The sequence below is a fragment of the Cydia amplana genome, chromosome 15, assembly GCF_948474715.1.
Source record: "Cydia amplana chromosome 15, ilCydAmpl1.1, whole genome shotgun sequence".
NCBI classification, from domain to species: Eukaryota; Metazoa; Arthropoda; class Insecta; order Lepidoptera; family Tortricidae; genus Cydia; species Cydia amplana.
In genome coordinates, this window is record NC_086083.1 from 9,190,049 (window position 1) to 9,211,679 (window position 21,631).

The 21,631-nt window shown below is 40.2% G+C and overlaps 1 protein-coding gene across 3 annotated transcripts in view; it reads left to right on the top strand.

The window, feature by feature from the left end:
- LOC134654566 (synaptotagmin-10-like) overlaps nt 1-21,631 on the top strand; it is a 101,692-nt gene that overhangs the window by 76,532 nt on the left and 3,529 nt on the right. For all 3 annotated transcript variants that reach the window (XM_063510032.1, XM_063510031.1, XM_063510030.1), the window contains 4 exons: nt 6,819-6,941; nt 12,478-12,632; nt 16,389-16,557; nt 19,887-20,007. In XM_063510032.1, the coding sequence (XP_063366102.1) occupies nt 6,819-6,941; nt 12,478-12,632; nt 16,389-16,557; nt 19,887-20,007 (568 nt within the window). The remainder of the gene's footprint in view (nt 1-6,818; nt 6,942-12,477; nt 12,633-16,388; nt 16,558-19,886; nt 20,008-21,631) is intronic.

Sequence of the window (21,631 nt, forward strand, 5' to 3'; positions counted from 1 at the left end):
AGCAGAAGCAGCCACGAGTATTTTTGAAGTGAAAACTTCTTTAGCGGCGCTGTGCACTTTTTGTGGGGAAAAAATGTTAAACTCGAGACAGCGTAAGACGACGTGACCGTAAGATTTAGATGGCCGCTCATTTAGATGGCATTTAAATCAATAAAGAAAAACTCAATGACATTACATGAAAAACTGTTACATGTAATGTCATTGAGTTTTTCTTTATTGATTTAAATGCCATCTAGTGAGTTTCGCTCTAACTGGTATTAATATAACTCGAGTACTAACAGTGATGTGCTTAGGGGTTTCAAGTAATTAACGCTAACGCTAGATGGCGTTAACCTCAATTATACATAGTGCATTTTGCACTAGTCATTGAGTTTTCACTTCTGCCGGCACTCCCTGAGTGCAACCCGTTGTATTTTTTTTAAAACCACGATGTTGGAAAATAAAAATGATGCCTTTAAGGCGCGTAAATATTAAATAAATACTTGTAAATATTTGGATTAGATTGTCCATCTTACACATATCGAACATGCCCCAGACTAAGCAAAGATTGTAGTTACTATGGGTGCTAGGTGACGATATAAATAGTTATACATATAGATAAAATACATATGTTTATAACATCCATAAGTCAGGAATAAAATATATTAATGATAAACACTAATAAATGCCCTTATCGGGATTCAAGTCGCTTTCGTAAAACTAGTGCCTACGCCAATTCTTGGGATTAGTTGCCAAGCGGACCCCAGGCTCACATGAGCCGTGGCGAAATGCCGGGATAACGCAAGGAAGATGATGATGATCGGGATCTGGGCTAGAGTCTGCGGAAAGAGAAGAGTCGTGAAATGTATGGGATCCAATACATTCTACAACTCTTCTCTTTGCTTTAATTCTTTCTTTAATTCTGGACTTCGGTGGCCTATTTAATAGAGCTACAAGTTACAATTTACAAGTGGAAAAAACAAACAATACACAAAGTCTAAACAATAGCACTAACTTTTGTTTAAATTTTGTGAATACTTCTTATTTAAGTAGGTACTTTGTACTTTACTTTGACTCTATTTGTAGCTACTTTTATATGGTAAAACAAGTTTGACATTATTTCAATTTAAGATCGGAAACTGCCGCTGGGCATGCTATATTAAAACGGGTCAGACACGTGTTTTATTATGTTTAATGTTCCTCTTGGGTTAATATTTCTCATTTCAGTTCGCATGTGGTGCCTATTATAATGTTCTGAATAGTCACGGTTTCAAAGCGAGCGAGCGAGCTGTGCAGTTTAAACGTAAATTTAGATATAATAGATAACACGTGTATTAAACTGCGCAATAACACAAAATATACAAATACAAATTAAGACTGAGATGGCCAGTTAAATAATCGGCTTAATTAACATACAGGATGATATTTTAACCACCAGCCATATTTTGCATAGGACTATAGGCATACTTATAGGTCACTATCGACCCGCCCCGGCTTCGTACGGGTTACACAAAACCTTAACAAGTTATATATAAACAACAATAAACAAATAATAAAGTATATATAGTAACCTAAACCTTCCTGCAGAATCACTGTATTGTTAGGTGAAAACCGCATGAAAATCCATTCAGTAGTTTTCGAGTTTATCGCGAACATACATACACCCAAACAGACATACGCGGCGGCGGGGGACTTTGTTTTATAAGGTGTAGTGATACTGAATAACTTTTATTATGGGACCACTGCCAAAATCGCAAAAAAAAAATTGGCTATCCCTTAAAAATCAGCGGCATCCAATCAGCCGGAATGTACTTATGACAGTTATGACACAGCCTAATTTATTTCGCGAGCGATTTCGGCATTGGTCCCATAATAGTATCTTCGCAGAGTATGGCTGGTGGTTAAAATTTCATCCTGTATTGGTTACGTGCGAAGTACATGGTGGGGGTAAGTAAAGCGATCGCAGCGCATGCGGTGGTGAAAATTGGAACTAAAAAAGGATAGAGTCTTTAACATTTCATACAAGTTATAGCTCGAACTGGAACTTTAATTTACGATTACTCCTGAGATATTCATTTACATTGTATGGTGTAATGGACTATTGTAATCTGTATGAAATGCTTAATATAACTAACGTAATTAATTTGGAAATACTTGTTGCTCTAACCGTGTAAAAAGCTTTGCAAATCTTATTCTAGAAGTTAAGAATAGGTATAGTAATTTATCCTTAAAAGATAGACATACACCATCGCGGACTTTTTTGTAGACCCATGAAAGAGAAACAGCCCCACCATACATTGTATTGTTATAGCTCAAACGGATTAGGCAGCGTTTTCGATTAAAGCTCCTAGCCAGCGTGTTTTTTTCCGACATCATCGTCATATTTCATATACCTATTTTAAACAAAACTTTAATAAGTTATATACCTAAACCTTCCTTAAGAATCACTCTATTGATAGATGAAAATCGTGTGAAAATCCGTTCAGTATTTTTTTAGTTTTGGAGTAATTTGATAAGATGTAGTAAATTGACGTTTTCCCCTAGAGTTGCGGATGCTAGGTTGCGTTAGATTCGTGCACGTAGCGAATACACAGAGGTCAGCTAGAATCCCCTTACCTCTACCCTTAACGTATAATTCAGCGATTAATCACTTTCCTGTCATTAATAATTCCTAACGATCGCAGCCATTATCCTTGAATATTCAATCATTCACCTTAAATGCTAGTGGGAAATTATATCCATTAATTATTTTATTAGACCAATTAAAATTTAAAATTGAGACGACCTGCCGTATTCGAACTTCAAGATATGTATTCACAAGAGACGACACGTACTAGATCCATTCTAGATACGTTATAGTTTAGATTTCAACTAGTTCTCTTTTGCAGCGCAATTCGGGCAACCAATGTCACTTTTACGATAGATCGTGTTAGATATCTATTAGATGTGAATTAGATCTCTAAGTAATATCTTGTGGAAATCGTTCAAGAGTATCTCCAGAATCGCGGAAATGTCAAATTTGACAGGTTAGATCTTAAACATATAGTTATCGTATCTTGGCGATGTCTAAAAGATATCTAATAGATGTCTATTACAAAATTCGAATCGGGCCCGACGTGTCACGTATGAAGTAATTAACGACCCTTTTTTCAAAGAGCTATTTTAGTATTTTTTACTGAACTAAAAAAAATCTTAATATTATAGTGACAATGGTATGAGGTAAGGAGGTGGCAGTTTTTTTTTTTATATTAAACGTTAGGGTTACTGGACGCAACTTTGAAAAACAACAGAGGAACACCAAAATTGGCTAACGATATAAGTTTTATTGACGCTTATGGGCCCCTCGGGTATTGTTTCAGAAAGTTTGTTTAAGAAACGTTTGCTATCAAAAAATCACAGATTAGATCGACAGATTGTTGAATCTATTCAAAGGATGAGTATTTAACACATTATACACACAGACACACTAAAAGTCTAAAATTGTATAGCACATATTTTTATGGACATTGAGCCTATAGATAAATCAAGGTCTTACTTTTCAAACAATCAAGCATTTGTAAAGGCTTCGTCACACAGGCGCGTTTTCCGGGCGGGCGTGAGCGGGGCGTGAGCGTTTTATATGTACCGCTCACGCGCCGCCCGGTAAACGCGCCTGTGTTACGTTACGAAGCCTTAAGCAAATTATTGGGTACAATCTGAGACATTGTCTTACTGTAACGCTTATGCCGGTTATATCTTAAGCTTGGGAAAAAATGTTTACAATGATAACTGTTACTAAAGCATCGAAGTTGTATCTACAACGAATGCAGCATCTTTTTGTATATAAGTGGCATTACATATTAGGTACATAATTTCTATTCAAACTTACCAGTTTCCGAAAAATGTGCCCTTATCAATGAAGGCGACTCTGAATAAATGACTGAAATTAGTCATCGTGCTCGGTGGATAATTGTAGAACTGCACACAGATCATTAACGTTTATACCTATGTACTGAGTGATCATTCTTCGTTTAGTTATCTGTACATTGTGTACAGTAACTTGTAGGAACTAAAACATACTTCCACGGAACATCGTTTCTAAATTTAGTCAGATTGCTTTCATCTTTTATAATAATCAGTTGATGTTGATGTTTAAGTACCGGGAAATTTAAATTAAATATATACGTATTTATAGGTTGGTAATTATTTATTTTAAAGCGTTTACAGCATTATGAGTGTTGTGATTGGATAGTTTTAGATATATATTACACATATGTTAACCCAAACATGTCAAGTCAATATAGTACCTAACTATGAACATTCACTCTACACTAAAAAAAAACTTTCTTAAGGGATTTTTATTGAACCTCTTACCTTATCTCCATTTTTCCTCGCCCCACGTGACCGCTGCCATACATGAGGCTCGGTGACAGATGTGAGTGATTCATAATGAATGCACCTATTCCCATCTATTCTGTGCCCGGCGGGGACAAATGGGAATACAGCGTGGTAAAGCTGCAGCAGTACTGTAACCGCAATCCAAATGTAACCTTTACATCAACCGTGATAATAAAACCTCATCATTTTCATCCAAATAACGCAAATTCTGCCTATATTTTATGGTCCCACGTTTCAGTTATACAGCCCACGAGATATTCATCAATGCGTGTAACTGCGAACCGCAAAATTATATCGCTTGGAACAATTTACAATGGGTACAGTCGCCATCAGATATATCGGAGCAGCCAAGGTATTCACAATATCTGAACACGCACTCTAGCACCTTGACTATAGAGGCGTGTTCAGATATTTGTGAGCACCTTGACCGCTCCGATATATCTGATGGCGACTGTACCTAGTCCAATTGATTTTGTTAGGGGTAACAAAAAATGTTCTAAAATCAAATCACTTTTATCCTCTTTCCTGTAACAGTTGCCAACAAATGTCATTGGAAAATATTTTTCCCGTTTACCCAGTTGTTTATTATGAAACGGGGAACAATGGGATTTTGCCGGCACGTGTACTGAAGTTAAACATAAAGTCAAATTAGAAGCATTGGGCAGAACATAAGGTCAAAATAAGCAGATAGCTATTAGAATGACTTCTTGATACGATCCAGCTAAACGTATTTTCCAAATCAGAGAGTAAAGGTAGACAGCAAAGCGGCTCCGGCGTCACTAACGCAGCGATACTGACGCGGCGACAGAGCGATAGTATTATGCAGTATGGAAATGTATGAACTTACTTCCGAACGCAGCGTCACTGTCGCAGCGACAGTGCCCCCGCGTCAGTATCGCTCGGCGATAGCGGCCGTGCTATGTCTGCGCAAGCACTGTCGCGCAGTCGCTACTATCGCTCGTAGTTTCTTGATGTTTTGGCGCAAGTTCTTCATGTATCATTGATAAAATAACTGGCAAAAGTTCCTGAATTTTTCATTGTTCTCGTTTAAATAGTTTTTATTTATCAAGATGCTAGTGATTGCCTTCATCTTTTCTACTTTTAAAAATTGAGTTGGGTAGGCTTCGCTCCATACTATAATAAAAGCGAAGCAAAAGATCGTCATCCGCCTCTTCTTCTAATATTATTTTCAAAATTGATCGGTTCATCATATACCAACACGTCTGCACCGTATGGAATAACAACTGCGACTGTAGCCGGTGTCGCGCCGCTCGGAAGAGTCGGAAGTGTATCTGCGTCAGTTCAGTTACCGCTGCGGCACTGACGCAGCGGCTCTGACGCTGCGGCCGTTGCGACAGAGCCGCTTTGCTCGGAAGTCCAGCTTAAAGGTTTTATTGGGATTAGCCTTAAATGAAATGAAATATTTAATACCTACACAAAAAGCATATGCATGATCAGCATGATACAATACACGTGTATGGGTCCGGATTTGGGATTTCCTGAGTGTTTAGATTTTCCAATTATCTTTTAGGAAGTACAAAGGAGTTTCAAACCACGTTATTCTGGTTGAGAAGTACGTACATCGGCAAACGCCAAATACAAATAAATAATGTATCTGGATGATAGGAGGCAACGAAAAGTCACTGTTTCCATACACTATTTAACTTTTATATCACCGGTTGTCATCTTGGCTAGGCCCCCAAGGTGCCTTCTTACAATAGTATTTTATGCAACCGTTGTTTAAGAGAGGTCAAAAAAGGCGAGTGGCGTGAGTAACAATTTGAGGCGAAGCCGAAAATTGTTAATAAAGACGCCACGAGTATTTTTTGACTCAGTTAAACAACGTTGCATACAATACTTTTTCTACGACCAAGCACTTACTTTGAAATAAAATTGTAAATTTAACAAATATTTTTCATTCAAGAAGTAGCAAAGATGGAGGGTACGGGCGGTAAAAGAATGAATGAAATAAAAAAAAAACATGTCTATGGTTCCCTCAACTGTCAGAGATGACAATTAAAATTAGGTTGGCAACAATGTATATTTCATACAATATTTTTTAAGTGGTGATTACACGAAGTATCGTAAAAGTGCCAAAAGATACAGCGTGTATACACAAATACTTTTTTGGGGAATAGACTAAAGACTTGTCTTGACAACTATAAGATAGGGGTTTAAAGGTGTGTGCACGACCCGTGGGAGCTGACAGATTAAATGACAAATAAAAGTACGGGAATAGAAAAAAATATAAACGCGAGTGTCGGATGTTTTATTCACAGCGTTAAACGATCTGCACTCGGTCATGAGATGTACAGTCACGCTCCTTCATTGTTACGTCATTTAGGGTTCTAGCTAAATTGGACATTCCATAGCGTAAGTATGTAACAACCAATTTAGTTGGGACCCTAGATGGCGTAACGATCCCGTGTGGTGACTGTACTTTAAATTTTTTTTTGTTTCAGCCCGAGTTGTACAAAAACGAGTTGGTTCGTCAGTCGTCCACCGACAGTGCTGAGTTGGAATTCTGCGGCAAACTTCACTTCGCGCTGCGATACGACCAGGAGGTGGAGGCGCTTGTAGGCAAGGTGAGCTCATAATCCTATTCTTACCTAACCACTCACCTACCCTAAAACCACTCGTATACAGGGTGCTTCCTGTAACAGGAGCAATAAATTAAACTAAAGGCTGTACTCCTTAAACTGACCAACATTAGTTCAGCAACCTTTAAAAATTATGAATCCTTTAGACTTGCTCTTTTTCATACCAAATTAATATTGCCTTCAATGTACGCTGACATCAGCGTGTTTTACGTTGCTTGTAGTTGTCACGCTTTAAACATAACAAAATTTGCAATACATTGCGTCTTAGAATAAACTTTAAAGTGTAATAAAATTCAAAACATGAGTTATTTTCAAATGTTGCTGAACAAATGTTGGCCAGTTTGAGGAGTACAGCCTACAGTTTAATTTATTGCTCCTGTTACAGGAAACACCCTGTATATAGTTCAGTAAGTACAGTAAAATAATTTAATTTCTGACCCATTTCGTACCCTGTGACAGTAACAACAATCAATGGAAGTCGCTAGAGATCTCATACTATTGTCACTGTAACAACGTACCGATGTTCTGTTTGGTTTCGTCTGTTTTTAGAGTTTACTCTTTATTTAGTGTAAGGCCTGAGTGGACGCTCGAAGCGGAGCGTTCAGCAGGGCGTGCAGCGTGGCGTCGGGCTCACAAGTAATTTGAGCAGCGTGCACTAAGGCTGCTGCTATACTCTTGCATTTGTTTAACATGCACGCCGCACGACCCGCCCCGCCGCACGCCCAACTCGAGCGTCCACTCAGGCCTTACACTTAAGAACCGATTTTTATACATAAGCCCGGGGTATTAAAATGTAAGGGAGCAAAATCAAATGTCACATGTCATTCGTTAACACGGCTACGTTATGTTTTAGTGTAAGGCCTGAGTGGACGCTCATGTTGGGCGTGTAGCGGGGCAGGGCGTGCGGCGTGCATGTCAAACAAATGCAAACGTATAGTGGCGGCCTTAGTGCACGCTGCTCAAATCACTTGTGAGCCCGACGCCACGCTGCACGCCCCGCCGAACGCGCCGCTTCGAGCGTCCTCAGGCCTTACACTTAAATGTCTATTGCTGGCATGCAGACCGTGCTGTAGGTGAATTACCTCACCGTGTGCCGCGGCCACCCGCCCTTGATTGGTTTCATGTAGTTTTGGTTTCAGATAATGGTACATTCACTTTTCCATAATAACCTAATCGCCTTATATGTATAAGGATTTCTATGTTTGAAACCATCCGGGTTTTGTGAGATTAAATTACAAATATCAATGCTTTTATATATGATTATCGATTTTTACTATGCTTCCTAGTATTTATCAGTGAATTGATCTGGCACTGGCAACGCTGTGTTTTATGATTTCTTTCGGCATATTTGCCCAAATAATTACCTAAGTATACAGGACGCGGCAACGCTAAAAAATATAAGGTGAGGATAACAATGTAGTTAGGTTCACACCTACTAGGTGTCATATAGTCTCCTATGTGAGGCCACTTTAATCTAAATAAGAAATGTTACCTTTTATCGAAGTACCCAATTCACTAGGCCCCTCTCGAGTATGTGCGTATTGTATGAAACGTCGCTCGTCCCAACGATAAGCCGAAATGGTTATTTGTAAGTCAAATTTGAACCTTCCTTGAACTGATGTAATTTTAGGTCGATGAACGAAAAAGATGGAAAAAATGTGTCTCGCATTTTTCGATGTAAAATTTGTTTTCGAAAACATGTTTTCCCGCCGCTTGCCTCTTAATTCAGGTGATTTATTTTGAAAAGCTTAACCCCCTTATTCATAAAACTTTACGGGCCTGATTTAGTTAAATTATGTTTTATCCCTTTCTTACAAATACATAAGTCAAAATGACAGATAAGGACAAACAATTATTAGCTAATTGAGGTTTGTAGCGCGTTTATGAATAAGGGGGTAAGTCTTTTTAACAAGCTTTTATTAGGTCGACCTGTATGTAACTATGTAATGGAAACTAAGGTAACTAATTTAACCATCTTCCAAGGATCGTAGCGTCATGAAAATTGGCAGCTGTATATAGTTCTGATGACAATACAATAATATGGGACTGTCGAACTGATCTGATGATGGAGACAGGAGGTGGCCAGAGGAACTCTGTGATGAAACAACGCAACCTAATTGTGTTAGGGGTTTTTAGAATTGTCTCGATGAGTATTAGTTGTCTGTCGTAAGAAAAGTACAGTCAGCGATAAAAGCTTGTACCAAAAATGAAATTTTTGCCAAAAACTTATTGTTTGTTCTGACATAAGCTATTTCTGCTTTTGCGTGTACATATGTGTCATGAGTACGAGACGTGAAACAGAATATCTAACTCATTATTTTACCTACGTGAGGCATAGGCTTTATAGTATTTATTCGTATGTGATGCATGACTCATCCTTTTACTTTTTATGCCCTAGTTTTGGGCTACCTACGGATGACTAAACTTGGCCTGAATTTCGAAAATCAACTTGATCGGCGGATCTGTATAATATATCAGATTAATAACTAATTGAGGTTTGTGGTCATGAATAACGCTGAAAATCCTGTTTTATATCAAGGATGTAGCCGTGAACCGGAAACCCTGCTAAGGCATTTCATCAGTCATCACTTTACGTCGTTGCAACAAAGCCCCCTTTAGTCTAACTTATTAGAACGCTTGTCAAAGGCACTATGCAATTAGTGTCTATTTAAAGCCTGCATGCTTCAGCGGGAACCTATATGGCCTAGCTCAATCTAGCTGGGATGTGGAATAATTGAGTTGGTACCCTCTGGGGCGAGAGCTTAGAATATCCTAAAAAGGTTTTCTAAATTTAGTTGCATATTTTAAGGTGAGACCGGTATGTTGTTATTAAATTAATTAAATATGTATAATAAAAAAACATCCTACAAGACGGAGCACACACATTTCCACCGTCCAATGCCATATTTAAGAAGACACGTGTATGAATAAGTTTTTTTTACACACAGAGCGTTTCCACGTCTCTCTAATCCCTAAAGATACTTGAAAACTTTGACAGGTCTATGGGACTTCAGGAAACAGTTTAATTCTAACTCCGGTCCAAAATCCTCTTACGTTTATACCTGAACCTTAATAAATTTGAGGTCCCCAAGGTTGAACGTCCTCTCTATGGTTTGCCGCTGTCCCCAGCCAGAACCTAACAAAAGCTATATTTTTGAGAGTTTTAAGGAGGTTATTAATTGAAGGACCTTTCTATTACTTATTACAAATTAATTAGCGTATTAACGACAAATCTTGCCAACATGCAATGGAAAGAAGCCTATTGAAACTAAGAAGAATAGACAAAGTAAGAAACACAGATATCCGGATGAAAACAAAACTGACAGATGCACTACAGTTTAGTTTAAGACAAAAATGGAGGTGGGCTGGACATTTGGCTAGATACAAAGACAAAAGGTGGACTATTCAAACGACCAAATGGAAAGGCCCACTGGGCAAACGAAACTCAGGAAAACAAAGAAAACGATCGGTTGACGATATCATAGCAATTGCAGGAAAGACTTGGGAGAATAATGCTACCGACAAAGAGAAATGGAAAAAGATGGAGGAGGCTTTTACCCTTAAGGGATCACATATCGTGAAAACATAACAAAAGAACAGTCAATTTTTAAAACGGATGTGCGAGAAATGAAGCTATATAATAAAAAAAAAAACGACAAATCTAAAAAAGTTGCTCTAAATATAAATTTACTATCTCTTTCTGAGATAGTAAATTTATATTTAGAGCAACTTTTTTTTAACCGTGCTGTATTTAGATATAATTTTTTGGCTTTTTGTTGAACTTTTTTTTAGATTAGATACATCGAAAAATGAAATAATGTAGATAAATGGTACAGTACCTAAATTGGCTTATTAAATAAAATTTTATTTTTGTAGAAACTTGTATCTGTCAGGAAATATCGACAATTGAAGCACTTTTCATTATGCATGATTTATTACGTGATATATATATATATATATATTTCTTGAGGGATCTTCACTCTTCAGTATAATGTTCAGTAGAGGATTCCTGCTCCGTCTTCGCATTCAAAAGCTTTGATACGTCGCCTCGTACCTCTGACTCTTATGGAGATAGCTCTTATCACAGAAATTTGGACTTTTCATTCATTAACCCCTTTGTAACATTCAAATAAACATTTTGACATGGTACAATTTACTAGGTATTCAAACTAATACCATAGTAGATGATGTGTATGTGTGTGTGATGTTACCTATGCTATATACATTTAACAGTAGGCCTAAGTGTAAGGCCTGAGTGGACGCTCATGTTGAGCGTGCAGCGGGGCGGGCCGTGCGGCGTGCATGTCAAACAAATGCAAACGTATAGGAGCGGCCTTAGTGCACGCTGCTCAAATCCCTTGTGAGCCCGACGCCACGCTGCACCCCCCGCCGAACGCTCCGCTTCGAGCGTCCACTCAGGCCTTACACTTACTCGTTCTGTAGACTTTGCTGTAGACATCGCAAATTTAAGATTATCTAAAGCCAATTTTTACCTGTGTTCCTGCATTTTTCGAAACGTCTTCTGTCAGGTGTTGGTGTACGGCAGCCGCAGGGTCGGGTGCGACTGAGTAAACCCGATATTCGATAACAACTTCCTTAAATTAAGATAAAGCTGTTACGATAACCAAACTGAAATTACTTTTGAACACTCGTCTCAGTTTTTCATCGTGCCTTTCAATTTCTACCCTGACTTGTAATGAACAAAGTTCAATTCGGAATAACATAATCTTGTTAGACATCTGATTCTGTAGTTTAGGGCTCGCTTACGGGAATTGCCTCACGTTCATTGAATATGGAAAGTATGCCGAAGCTATTTACCCAGACGGGATCATTTACGCATAATTTGAAAATTGAATTATGTAATTGTAAATTGAAGGTTGACTTAAACAATTTAAATAATATACAATTTGGTCTTTAATATTCATACCTACTTAGTTGGTTTCATGAATTTTGCTTGTCGAATTTGAAAGTATAGCGTTTATGTGAAGAGAAAGAAAATATTCGAACAACACTTTGAACATATTACAGAGTCACATAATAGGTATTATTTGTTCTGCGGTTATGAATAAGTGAATACCTAAATCTTAAAAAATATAACCCAATATTTTCTCTTTTTTTACTGACTAATTATGCTTACTTTAAATACAGTACGTAGGTAATTTCACTAAATACAGTCCATTGTGTCACTTCTTTTTCTATAGCCATCTCTCAATAACTGTTCTTGTCTCTTTATTCGTATCCCTTCATATCAGATCATATCGTATCAGAACGCTTAGATTTTATAAGTATGGATTCAACTGTCAAAACTATTTTTTGGAGTGCCGTAACTTGAATTTAGAAGAATATGACACTTTACACATAATATGTACTGATTCGAGATAAAACAATACAAAAGGTAATCACTGTCCATATCCCGTTCGATATAAGTCTAGTGAAACTAACCGTGAATAAAACTTTTACCGATTCGAGGTATTTTCAATCCTTGGAGTTTTTTTTTCTGACTATATCTTTCTTCACCCAGATCTTCGAGGCTCGCGACCTGCCGATCAAGGACGTAACCGGCAGCAGCGACCCCTACATCAAGGTGTTCCTGCTGCCAGACCGCAAGAAAAAATTTCAGACAAAAGTGCATCGCAAGAACTTGAACCCGGTGTTTAATGAAACCTTCCTATTCAGGTTTGTTTTCTATTACTTCTTTTAAATTAGTTTTAGTGTTATATATCCTTGACATTTAATAACTGGTACCTATGTACATCACTGGCTCAGTGACCCAAAAAGGATGTTGGTTATTGACACAAGAGAGCGCCACTCTGCCCTATCCTGCGCCACATCACGCCAGTTGGGTATTCCGAGGGCGGACAGGTCTTTTTGGGTGATACAATGTTATTATATACCTTGCTCTCGCGGAATATAGCAAAAATATATAGTCGCTATGCGTGGTGGGCCATTTAGGTATCACTATCGCATAAAAAAGAAAACTACAGAATATACACTATATACTTCTGCTGCTGACTGTAGATAGTTTTTAATATTACAATTAATACCATGGGGTTATGCGAGGTCTACGGGTAACAGAGCCATAAGTTTTATCTCCAACAACATGTTAGGCAAATCGGCGCGAATTATACGTTGTGAACTTATACCTAGGTATTCCAATAAACGTACTGTCAGACGGCGGGAAAGTTTTCATTCTTGTGTGATTGAAATTGATGCTTAGTGGAGTAAAACTTCTCAATTTCTCGCTGAGAACGGCAAGGGAGACAAAAATTATCAACAGAAAATCGAATTAAGCCCACACACATATAAACACAATACGAAAATGTACCGATCTGTTACTAGTTCAATCATGCATGCCTGTGCATCGGCACAGGCATGATTGAACATGCATGATTCGTATGCAGGCATGATTCGTATTCTTTATTGCCTACAGGCATCGGCCTGTAGGCAATAAAGAATACGATTACGACCAGGCTTTTTTAAAGGGTATTTATTGCTTATCCTTTATTTTTGTACGAGTAGATAGGTAAATACATATTATGAATTATTAAAATTTTAATGAAGTCCAATAAAATAAGTTTTTCTTTGTACTTAGTTAGCCGGCATATGGCTATCTTCGGTTTTATACAATTTTAAGCATACCTAGACCTAGTTTAATTATACACTAGGTTTTAGGTACCTACTTCTCTCTTAAAATTATTAATGTTTATTGTTACATCGATTTATTTAAGGTCAACAACCTACGGCCGTGAAGCTAGACTTAAAGTTATTGAAGTCAAATATTACCTCAGATTATTTAGTACCTATTAAAGATATCATCAAACATTAATCACAGTTCAAACCCTTCTCTGGGGTATTTATTTAGAACTGAAATTTGTTTTAATTTAGGATGATTTGTGATCTGATCACACAATGTCATATCATCAAGGTCGAACGATACCTTATGATTATGACTGATTAAGTGCCACTTGCACCATCCCACTAACCCTTTTTTTTCGATGTGGGATTGCTGTTACGCATCGTCCCCCAGGCCTGCGGGCTCAGCACGGTTCCATTTTTTATCCACTATCACTAAGCCCGTCACTTTCGCACTTACATACTTGTTAGAACGTGACAGGCATGGTGATAAATGATAAAAATGCGACCGTGCTACTAGAGCTGAGGTGGGCCCATTATGGGGGGGATGTGGGACTCTCACCTCCCGGCTCTTTTCTAATGTGAAAAGAGGGGGAGGAGCCTACCCACTAAACCCACACCGGCGTTTCCCATGCCGTTTGGGGAGAAGTCCTGGGATCGCGAACATTCTACCACGACTCCCCCACTAACCCGGGGTTAAGCGGTTTAATTGATGACATTAAGACTAGTGGTACTAACATCCCAATAACCCGGGGGTTAAGCGGTTAACTGATGACAGTAAGACTAGTGGTACTAACATCCCAATAACCCGGGGTTAAGCGGTTAACTGATGACAGTAGGACTAGTGGTACTAACATCCCAATAACCCGGGGTTAAGCGGTTAACTGATGACAGTAAGACTAGTGGTACTAACATCCCAATAACCCGAGGTTAAGCGGTTAATTGATGACAGTAAGACTAGTGGTAGTAACATCCCTGGGTTAAGCGGTTAACTGATGACAGTAAGACTAGTGGTACTAACATCCCAATAACCCGGGGTTAAGCGGTTAATTGATGACAGTAAGACTAGTGGTACTAACATCCCAATAACCCGGGGGTTAAGCGGTTAACTGATGACAGTAAGACTAGTGGTACTAACATCCCAATAACCCGGGGTTAAGCGGTTAACTGATGACAGTAGGACTAGTGGTACTAACATCCCAATAACCCGGGGTTAAGCGGTTAACTGATGACAGTAAGACTAGTGGTACTAACATCCCAATAACCCGAGGTTAAGCGGTTAATTGATGACAGTAAGACTAGTGGTAGTAACATCCCTGGGTTAAGCGGTTAACTGATGACAGTAAGACTAGTGGTACTAACATCCCAATAACCCGGGGTTAAGCGGTTAATTGATGACAGTAAGACTAGTGGTACTAACATCCCAATAACCCGGGGTTAAGCGGTTAATTGATGACAGTAAGACTAGTGGTACTAACATCCTTTTTTTTTTTTTTTTTTTTTTTTTTTTTTTTTTTAAAGAGGGGAAATGCTTTACGCATACCACCCGGCGCGGGGACGGGCCGGGATGGTTATGTGGGACTCCCTGTTGTGGGCTAATGAGACCCCAGGTTTACCCACTAAAACCCCTCTGTTGCCGCCTCGCTGCTATAAGGCGAGGTCCCAGGAACGCCGAAGTACTCTTCCGCAACCTCGCCAGCGGCCGTCCGGACTCGGACCCGACCCTTGGGGAAATCACCCCTTCACCTCATTGGGCGCGTTGGCTACACATCGCGCCCGCCCACGCAGGGACCTTTCTGTAGGCGACAGACGTCCCCGGGCCTGCCGCCCACAAGTGCCCTTATGGGGGTAACCGGCGGTCGTATGCTAACCGCCGCCGCCCCACGCGCTTGCGGCGCATTGGCTGCCACGCTCCGCTGCCTCCTTCTGCACCATCACGTCCTCGCAGAAGGAGGCCACCGCCTTCCATCTACTCTCCCCACCAAGCATGGATTTTACCACTGCTGGCAAGGAAAGGTCTCTCCCCACTACGGCCACGAGAGCGGCCCTCTGATCCGCCCAGGCTGGGCAAATGGCCAGTGTGTGTAGCGCCGTGTCTTCGGCATCGCCGCAGTCGTGACATTGCATCGTTGGTTCCCGTCCTGCCCTCCTACACAGGTATCTCCCGAAGCAACCATGCCCCGAGAGGACCTGAGTAAGGTGGAAGGAGAGGAACCCCCCCTTTCTTCTGATCCATCGCTCCAGAACGGGTCGGATGGCTTCGACGGTCCAGTGGCCGGCACTTGGCGCCTCTAATCGCTCTTTCCACTTCTGGAGGAGCACTCGACGGGAGTCAAGTCTCCACCGTCTGACCTCCTCCAGAGGTGGTTGGACCCCCGTGGCCCGCGCCTCAGAGACACGCCAATAAACATCAGCGAGTGCCGCTGCATCCAGGTCCCAGGGTGGAGTCCCCGCCAACACGCACGCTGCCTCGTGTGAGACGGAGCGGTATGCCCTCACCATCCTTACCGCCATAACCCGCTGCGGCCTCCGCAATTGGGCCTGATTTTCGGCGGTGGTACTAACATCCCTGGGTTAAGCGGTTAACCGATGACAGTAAGACTAGTGGTACTAACATCCCAATAACCCGGGGTTAAGCGGTTAATTGATGACAGTAAGACTAGTGGTAGTAACATCCCTGGGTTAAGCGGTTAACTGATGACAGTAAGACTAGTGGTACTAACATCCCAATAACCCGGGGTTAAGCGGTTAATTGATATGACTTGTGGTAGGTACTAACATTGTTGTTGATTTGTCCAGTGTTCCATACGAGGAGCTTCGTCAGCGCTACCTGCAGTTCTCCGTGTATGACTTCGACCGGTTCTCGAGGCACGACCTTATCGGTCACGTGGTGCTCAAGGGTCTGCTGGAGTCGGCAGATCTGCATCAGGAGATTGAGTATACGATGAACATACTCGCTGCGCCACAGGTAACTTTATACATACCTATAGTTTAGTACTATCGCTCTTGCATATTCTATACTAGCGACCCGCCCCGGCTTCGCACGGGTTAACAAATACATAAACTTTCCTCTTGAATCACTCTATCTATTTAAAAAAAACCGCATCAAAATCTGTTACGTAGTTTTAAAGATATAAGCATACATACAGACAGAGAGACAGACAGCGCGTAGCGACTTTGTTTTATACTATGTAGTGATAAACATTTTTGATTGACAATTATTAAAATAATTTGTTTAAGTTTTAATCAACTTTATTGTGCGCAGCAGTATATAATTAATTTCAACAAAGGCGAACTTACCTATAGCTCTTTATCTAAGTTTAAAATAAGAAATAATTTCTTTCCAAATATAATTTCGATGAACAGTAAAAAACAAGTTTATTACAACAGAAATAATTTATTACCTATTAACCAATAGCATCTCACGGTCCATAGCATGGCAATGGATATACCGGGAAGCATAAATGTTGAAAATCACCAAGGACAAACGTCTAACCCTAACAAACCGCCGGCTGGGTCATCGGAAATGTTTAATACCGTCATTAATCAGTCTCCACTTCCATTTTGGTTGACACAAAGTGGCGAAATTCTTTCTTTCTCGAAAATTCCTTGCCGATACGACATTTTGCGCAAGTACCTACCTTACATCCCATTGTTAGGATATTTTATGAAGGTTAGTGGTTTTGAAGGAAGCCCGCTATTCCTATCGACGCGTATGCACTCTCGTACGGTTACCATCAGTTTGTCACTGACATAAACGCCGTCGAGAACGTAATTTACTTTCTATACATCTCGCTCGCACTCGCATATTAGTGCAAACGGGATGTATAGAAAGTAAATTACGTTCTCGACGGCGTTTATGTCAGTGACAAACTGATGGTAACCGTACTGGCGGCCTAGCCAGGGTGACAATCGCTTTCGCTTTGCCATCGAATCGCTGTGCGCCTCTCTATCACTCTTCCATATTAGTGTGACAGTGACAGTTGCGTTTCATTCGCTACGGAGCGTTAGCGATTGGCATGTTGTCTACGGGGCCAGAACCAAACTAAGTAGGTACCTACATACATAGTAAATGTATTAAAACGGATGACTCACGTTGTTAAGTCGAAGATTAAGTACTCGACATGTTACGCTCAATAACGAATTTCCTTCTCTTCGTTATGTAGAGGAAAATCTGCCGTATTCGAACTTCAAGATTCACAAGAGACGACACGTACTAGATCCATTCTAGATATGTTATAGTTTAGATTTCAACTAGTTCTCTTTTGCAGCGCAATTCGGGCAACCAATGTCACTTTTACGATAGATCGTGTTAGATATCTATTAGATGTGAATTAGATCTCTAAGTAATATCTTGTGGAAATCGTTCAAGAGTATCTCCAGAATCGCGGATATGTCAAATTTGACAGGTTAGATATCTAACAGATGTCTATTACAAAATCCGAATTGGGCCCAATGTCGAGCTATTCAACTTAAACGAATGTGAGTGACACGCTTTTGTTTAACGGACGTTTTGCTATCAAATTTATCAGTACAATCTCTTTTTAGGGTTCCGTACCCAAAGGGTAAAAAACGGGGCTCTATTACTAAGACTTCGCTGTCCGTCCGTCCGTCCGTCTGTCACCAGGCTGTATCTCATGAACCGCGATAGCTAGACAGTTGAAATTTTCAGAAATGATGTATCTCTGTTGCCGCTATAACAACAAATACTAAAACCCCATACAACAAACACGATTTATATGCTCTATTTTTTGTTGATGGTGCGGAACCCTCCTTTTTTTTACGGATCTCAGGGCGCCTAGCCAAGATGACAATCGCACATTGATTTATTACGCCAAAACGCGGCAGGGGTCGCAATAATAATGGTTGACGCTCGCTTGTGTTAGGGAAGATGGATATTGGATAATGGGTAAAGGGACCTCGTTTCTGGTGTATTGAATATTGGAATAAAAATGGATTTCGGGAAGGCTCAAGGCCGGATATTGTTGCTTTTGACTAATGATATCGTTATTTTCAAATTGATAAAAATGGTAATATAAAAATCTTACGTTAAATGTTACGTTATGTTAGTGCAAAGACAAAATGTGTGCTTGCGAACTAACCTTTTATGGATTTTTAAGTGTTCCGTAATTTAATTATTGTTTGATATCAATATTGGCAGTTGAAGTTATTATCAGTTCAGTTCAGTTTGTCTTGTTATCTTATATTTCACGTCTTCATATAAGACATACACTGTAATTTGTCCATATGCCTGATTCTGTACCTAAATTTGAAGATTTAATAAGCTGGCTGGATTTATTTAGAAGACCCCCCCCCTCTGGGAAGACCGACTAGTGGCCGACCGGTAGGTCATCTCAGATACCGCCGGGGAGACAGTGTGGAAGCGGATCTGCGTCAGCTTCAAGCCGATAATTGGCAGGAAACGGCGCAGGATCGGGAAAAGTGGTGTGCTCTCGTTTCGAAGGCCAAGATCCTCTTTGGGTCGCTGAGCCGCAATAGTTAGTTAGTTTGAATTATTTGATTTCATATTTATAATCATGGAAGTCACTTGTTTTTAGGGGTCCAATACAACGCGAAAACGCAATTGGCTCGATCATCACTCACCCCGCTCCCCGACGCCGCGACGTGATTTCATTATCGATGTCATGTTAGCGATGTTTTATTAGTGAATATCAATTGGAACACCCTATTCGACAATAATATATTTGGTCGCGCGTTCGTACGAACTAAGTTCGCGCGATTGTCAATTAGGACGCCTATTCGAATTCAATGATCGCGCGCTCGTGCGAGTAAAATTCTAGTAAGGACGAAAATAACCTAAAATTCGTGTAGGTATATATGAGGCGCATACAGCAATGAATTGTGCACAGAACATATTAAGGAGGTTAGAATGGCTATCGCGCACAGTTAGTATCGGAACCGGTGTCGCCACTCGTTCCTCTCTACATTTACTAACACTCGCGCAACGGTAGTAAAAAATAGCTAGCGCCTTGTGTGCGTGGTGAATAGATACGCCTCCTTTAGACAGATTTGACGTCTGGCTTCTTAATCTGAACGTTATTGTGGCGCAAAAAGGCATGTTTACTTCATTTTCTGTCAGCGCGCGCGAGTAGCATGCGAGCGTTTGCTCAAAACCCCGCGGCGACACGTACCCTGCTCGCATCGCCATTCTACTTGTTCTGTGGAATTGTGTATATGTTTTAACGGAACATTAATTATGCGGTATGCCAGCAAACCGTTTTGATGTTTCAGAACGAGTAGGTTATATGACTTACCAACAGCTTTTTTTGCCAACAGGAAAAGAAAGACCTCGGCGAGCTGATGTTGTCGCTCTGCTACTTGCCGACAGCCGGCCGGCTGACGGTCACCGTCATCAAGGGGAGGAATCTCAAGGCCATGGATATCAGCGGGTCATCAGGTAATTCTTCCCCAACACCGTTCATTCTATCCGTCTACACCGTGTTTTTATTGAATTCCTTCGGGGTATGGTTAAGAGCCAACAGGAGTGGTCATTTCTCTATACAAACGTACTCGACTGTTTCCTCCGTGGGTTTTGAAGCTAGAGCAATTATTTTCTCAACACAGATTAATATTGTCAATATCTGTGTCGGACCGTTTTGCTTTTTTTGATATTTTTGTTTTTTAAGGCGCTAGAGCCCTTCAAAAATGGCCAAAATGGCCTAATTGACTATGCCGCAATGAGAGGCGCGCTATTCAAAACTTATATCAATTAGCCAAAAAAGCAAAACGGTCCGACACAGATAATGTCATAATCATTTAGATTTCCAAATTTGGTTACGATTGGTTAAGTTTTGGAGGAGGAAACAGTCGAGTACGAAACCCCGATTTTTGAGATTTTTACGCAGGATTTTTCGCCTTGTCCTTATCGCACTAGTTTTAGGAGCCGCTTCCGTTAGCGAGACGGGTATATTTACCTAAAATATTTAAATCTCAGCTCCTGTTGGCTCTTAAGTACGTTTAAGAAAAGCAAATGAATTGCTTAAATTAAAAAAAAAATTTTTTTTTGAAGTGAAAGCTTCTTTAGTGGCGCTGTGCACTTTTTGAGGTGGGAAAATAATCTTAAACACGCGTGAGATCAGAGACCGTAAGACGGACATGTGACCTGATCGAAAAACTGTTACATGTAATGTGTTGAGTTTTTCTTGATTTAAATGCCATCTAGTGAGTTTCGCTCTAACTGGTATTAATATAACTCGAGTACTAACAGTGATGTGCTTAGGGGTTTCAAGTAATGCGACGAAATAAGGCTAGATGGCGTTAATCTCAATTATACATAGTGCATTTTGCACTAGTCATTGAGTTTTCAATTCTGCCGGCACTCCATGAGTGCAATCTGTTGTTTTTTAGGGTTCCGTACCCAAAGGGTAAAAACGGGACCCTATTACTAAGACTCCGCTGTCCGTCCGTCCGTCCGTCCGTCACCAGGCTGTATCTCACGAACCGTGATAGCTAGACAGTTGAAATTTTCACAGATGATGTATTTCTGTTGCCGCTATAACAACAAACAGTAAAAACAGAATAAAATAAAGATTTAAGTGGGGCTCCCATACAACAAATGTGATTTTTGACCCAAGTTAAGCAACGTCGGGCGGGGTCAGTACTTGGATGGGTGACCGTTTTTTTGCTTGTTTTGCTCTATTTTTTGTTGATGGTGCGGAACCCTCCGTGCGCGGGTCCGACTCGCACTTGGCCGGGTTTTTTAAGTAATTTAATGTTGCATGTAGCGTTGTTGTAATATACGAGTACGAGCATGACTTTTAACTACAACAATTGAAAACTATGACAACGAAAAATCAGGACAATGTAATCGATAGAAAGCTACATTATATTACTACTTACACATTGTAATTTGTGCCGACATTAATGTACCTACTCGTAGTTCATGGAATAATAAGTAAATTTGCACAAAGCGATGGGTGCAAACTTGTTACAAAGCGTATGACAGCCACTTTAATTGAAACAGAAAATATCACTTGTGCGTTGCGTCCGTGCGGTTATACTCGTACATAGTATATACTGGC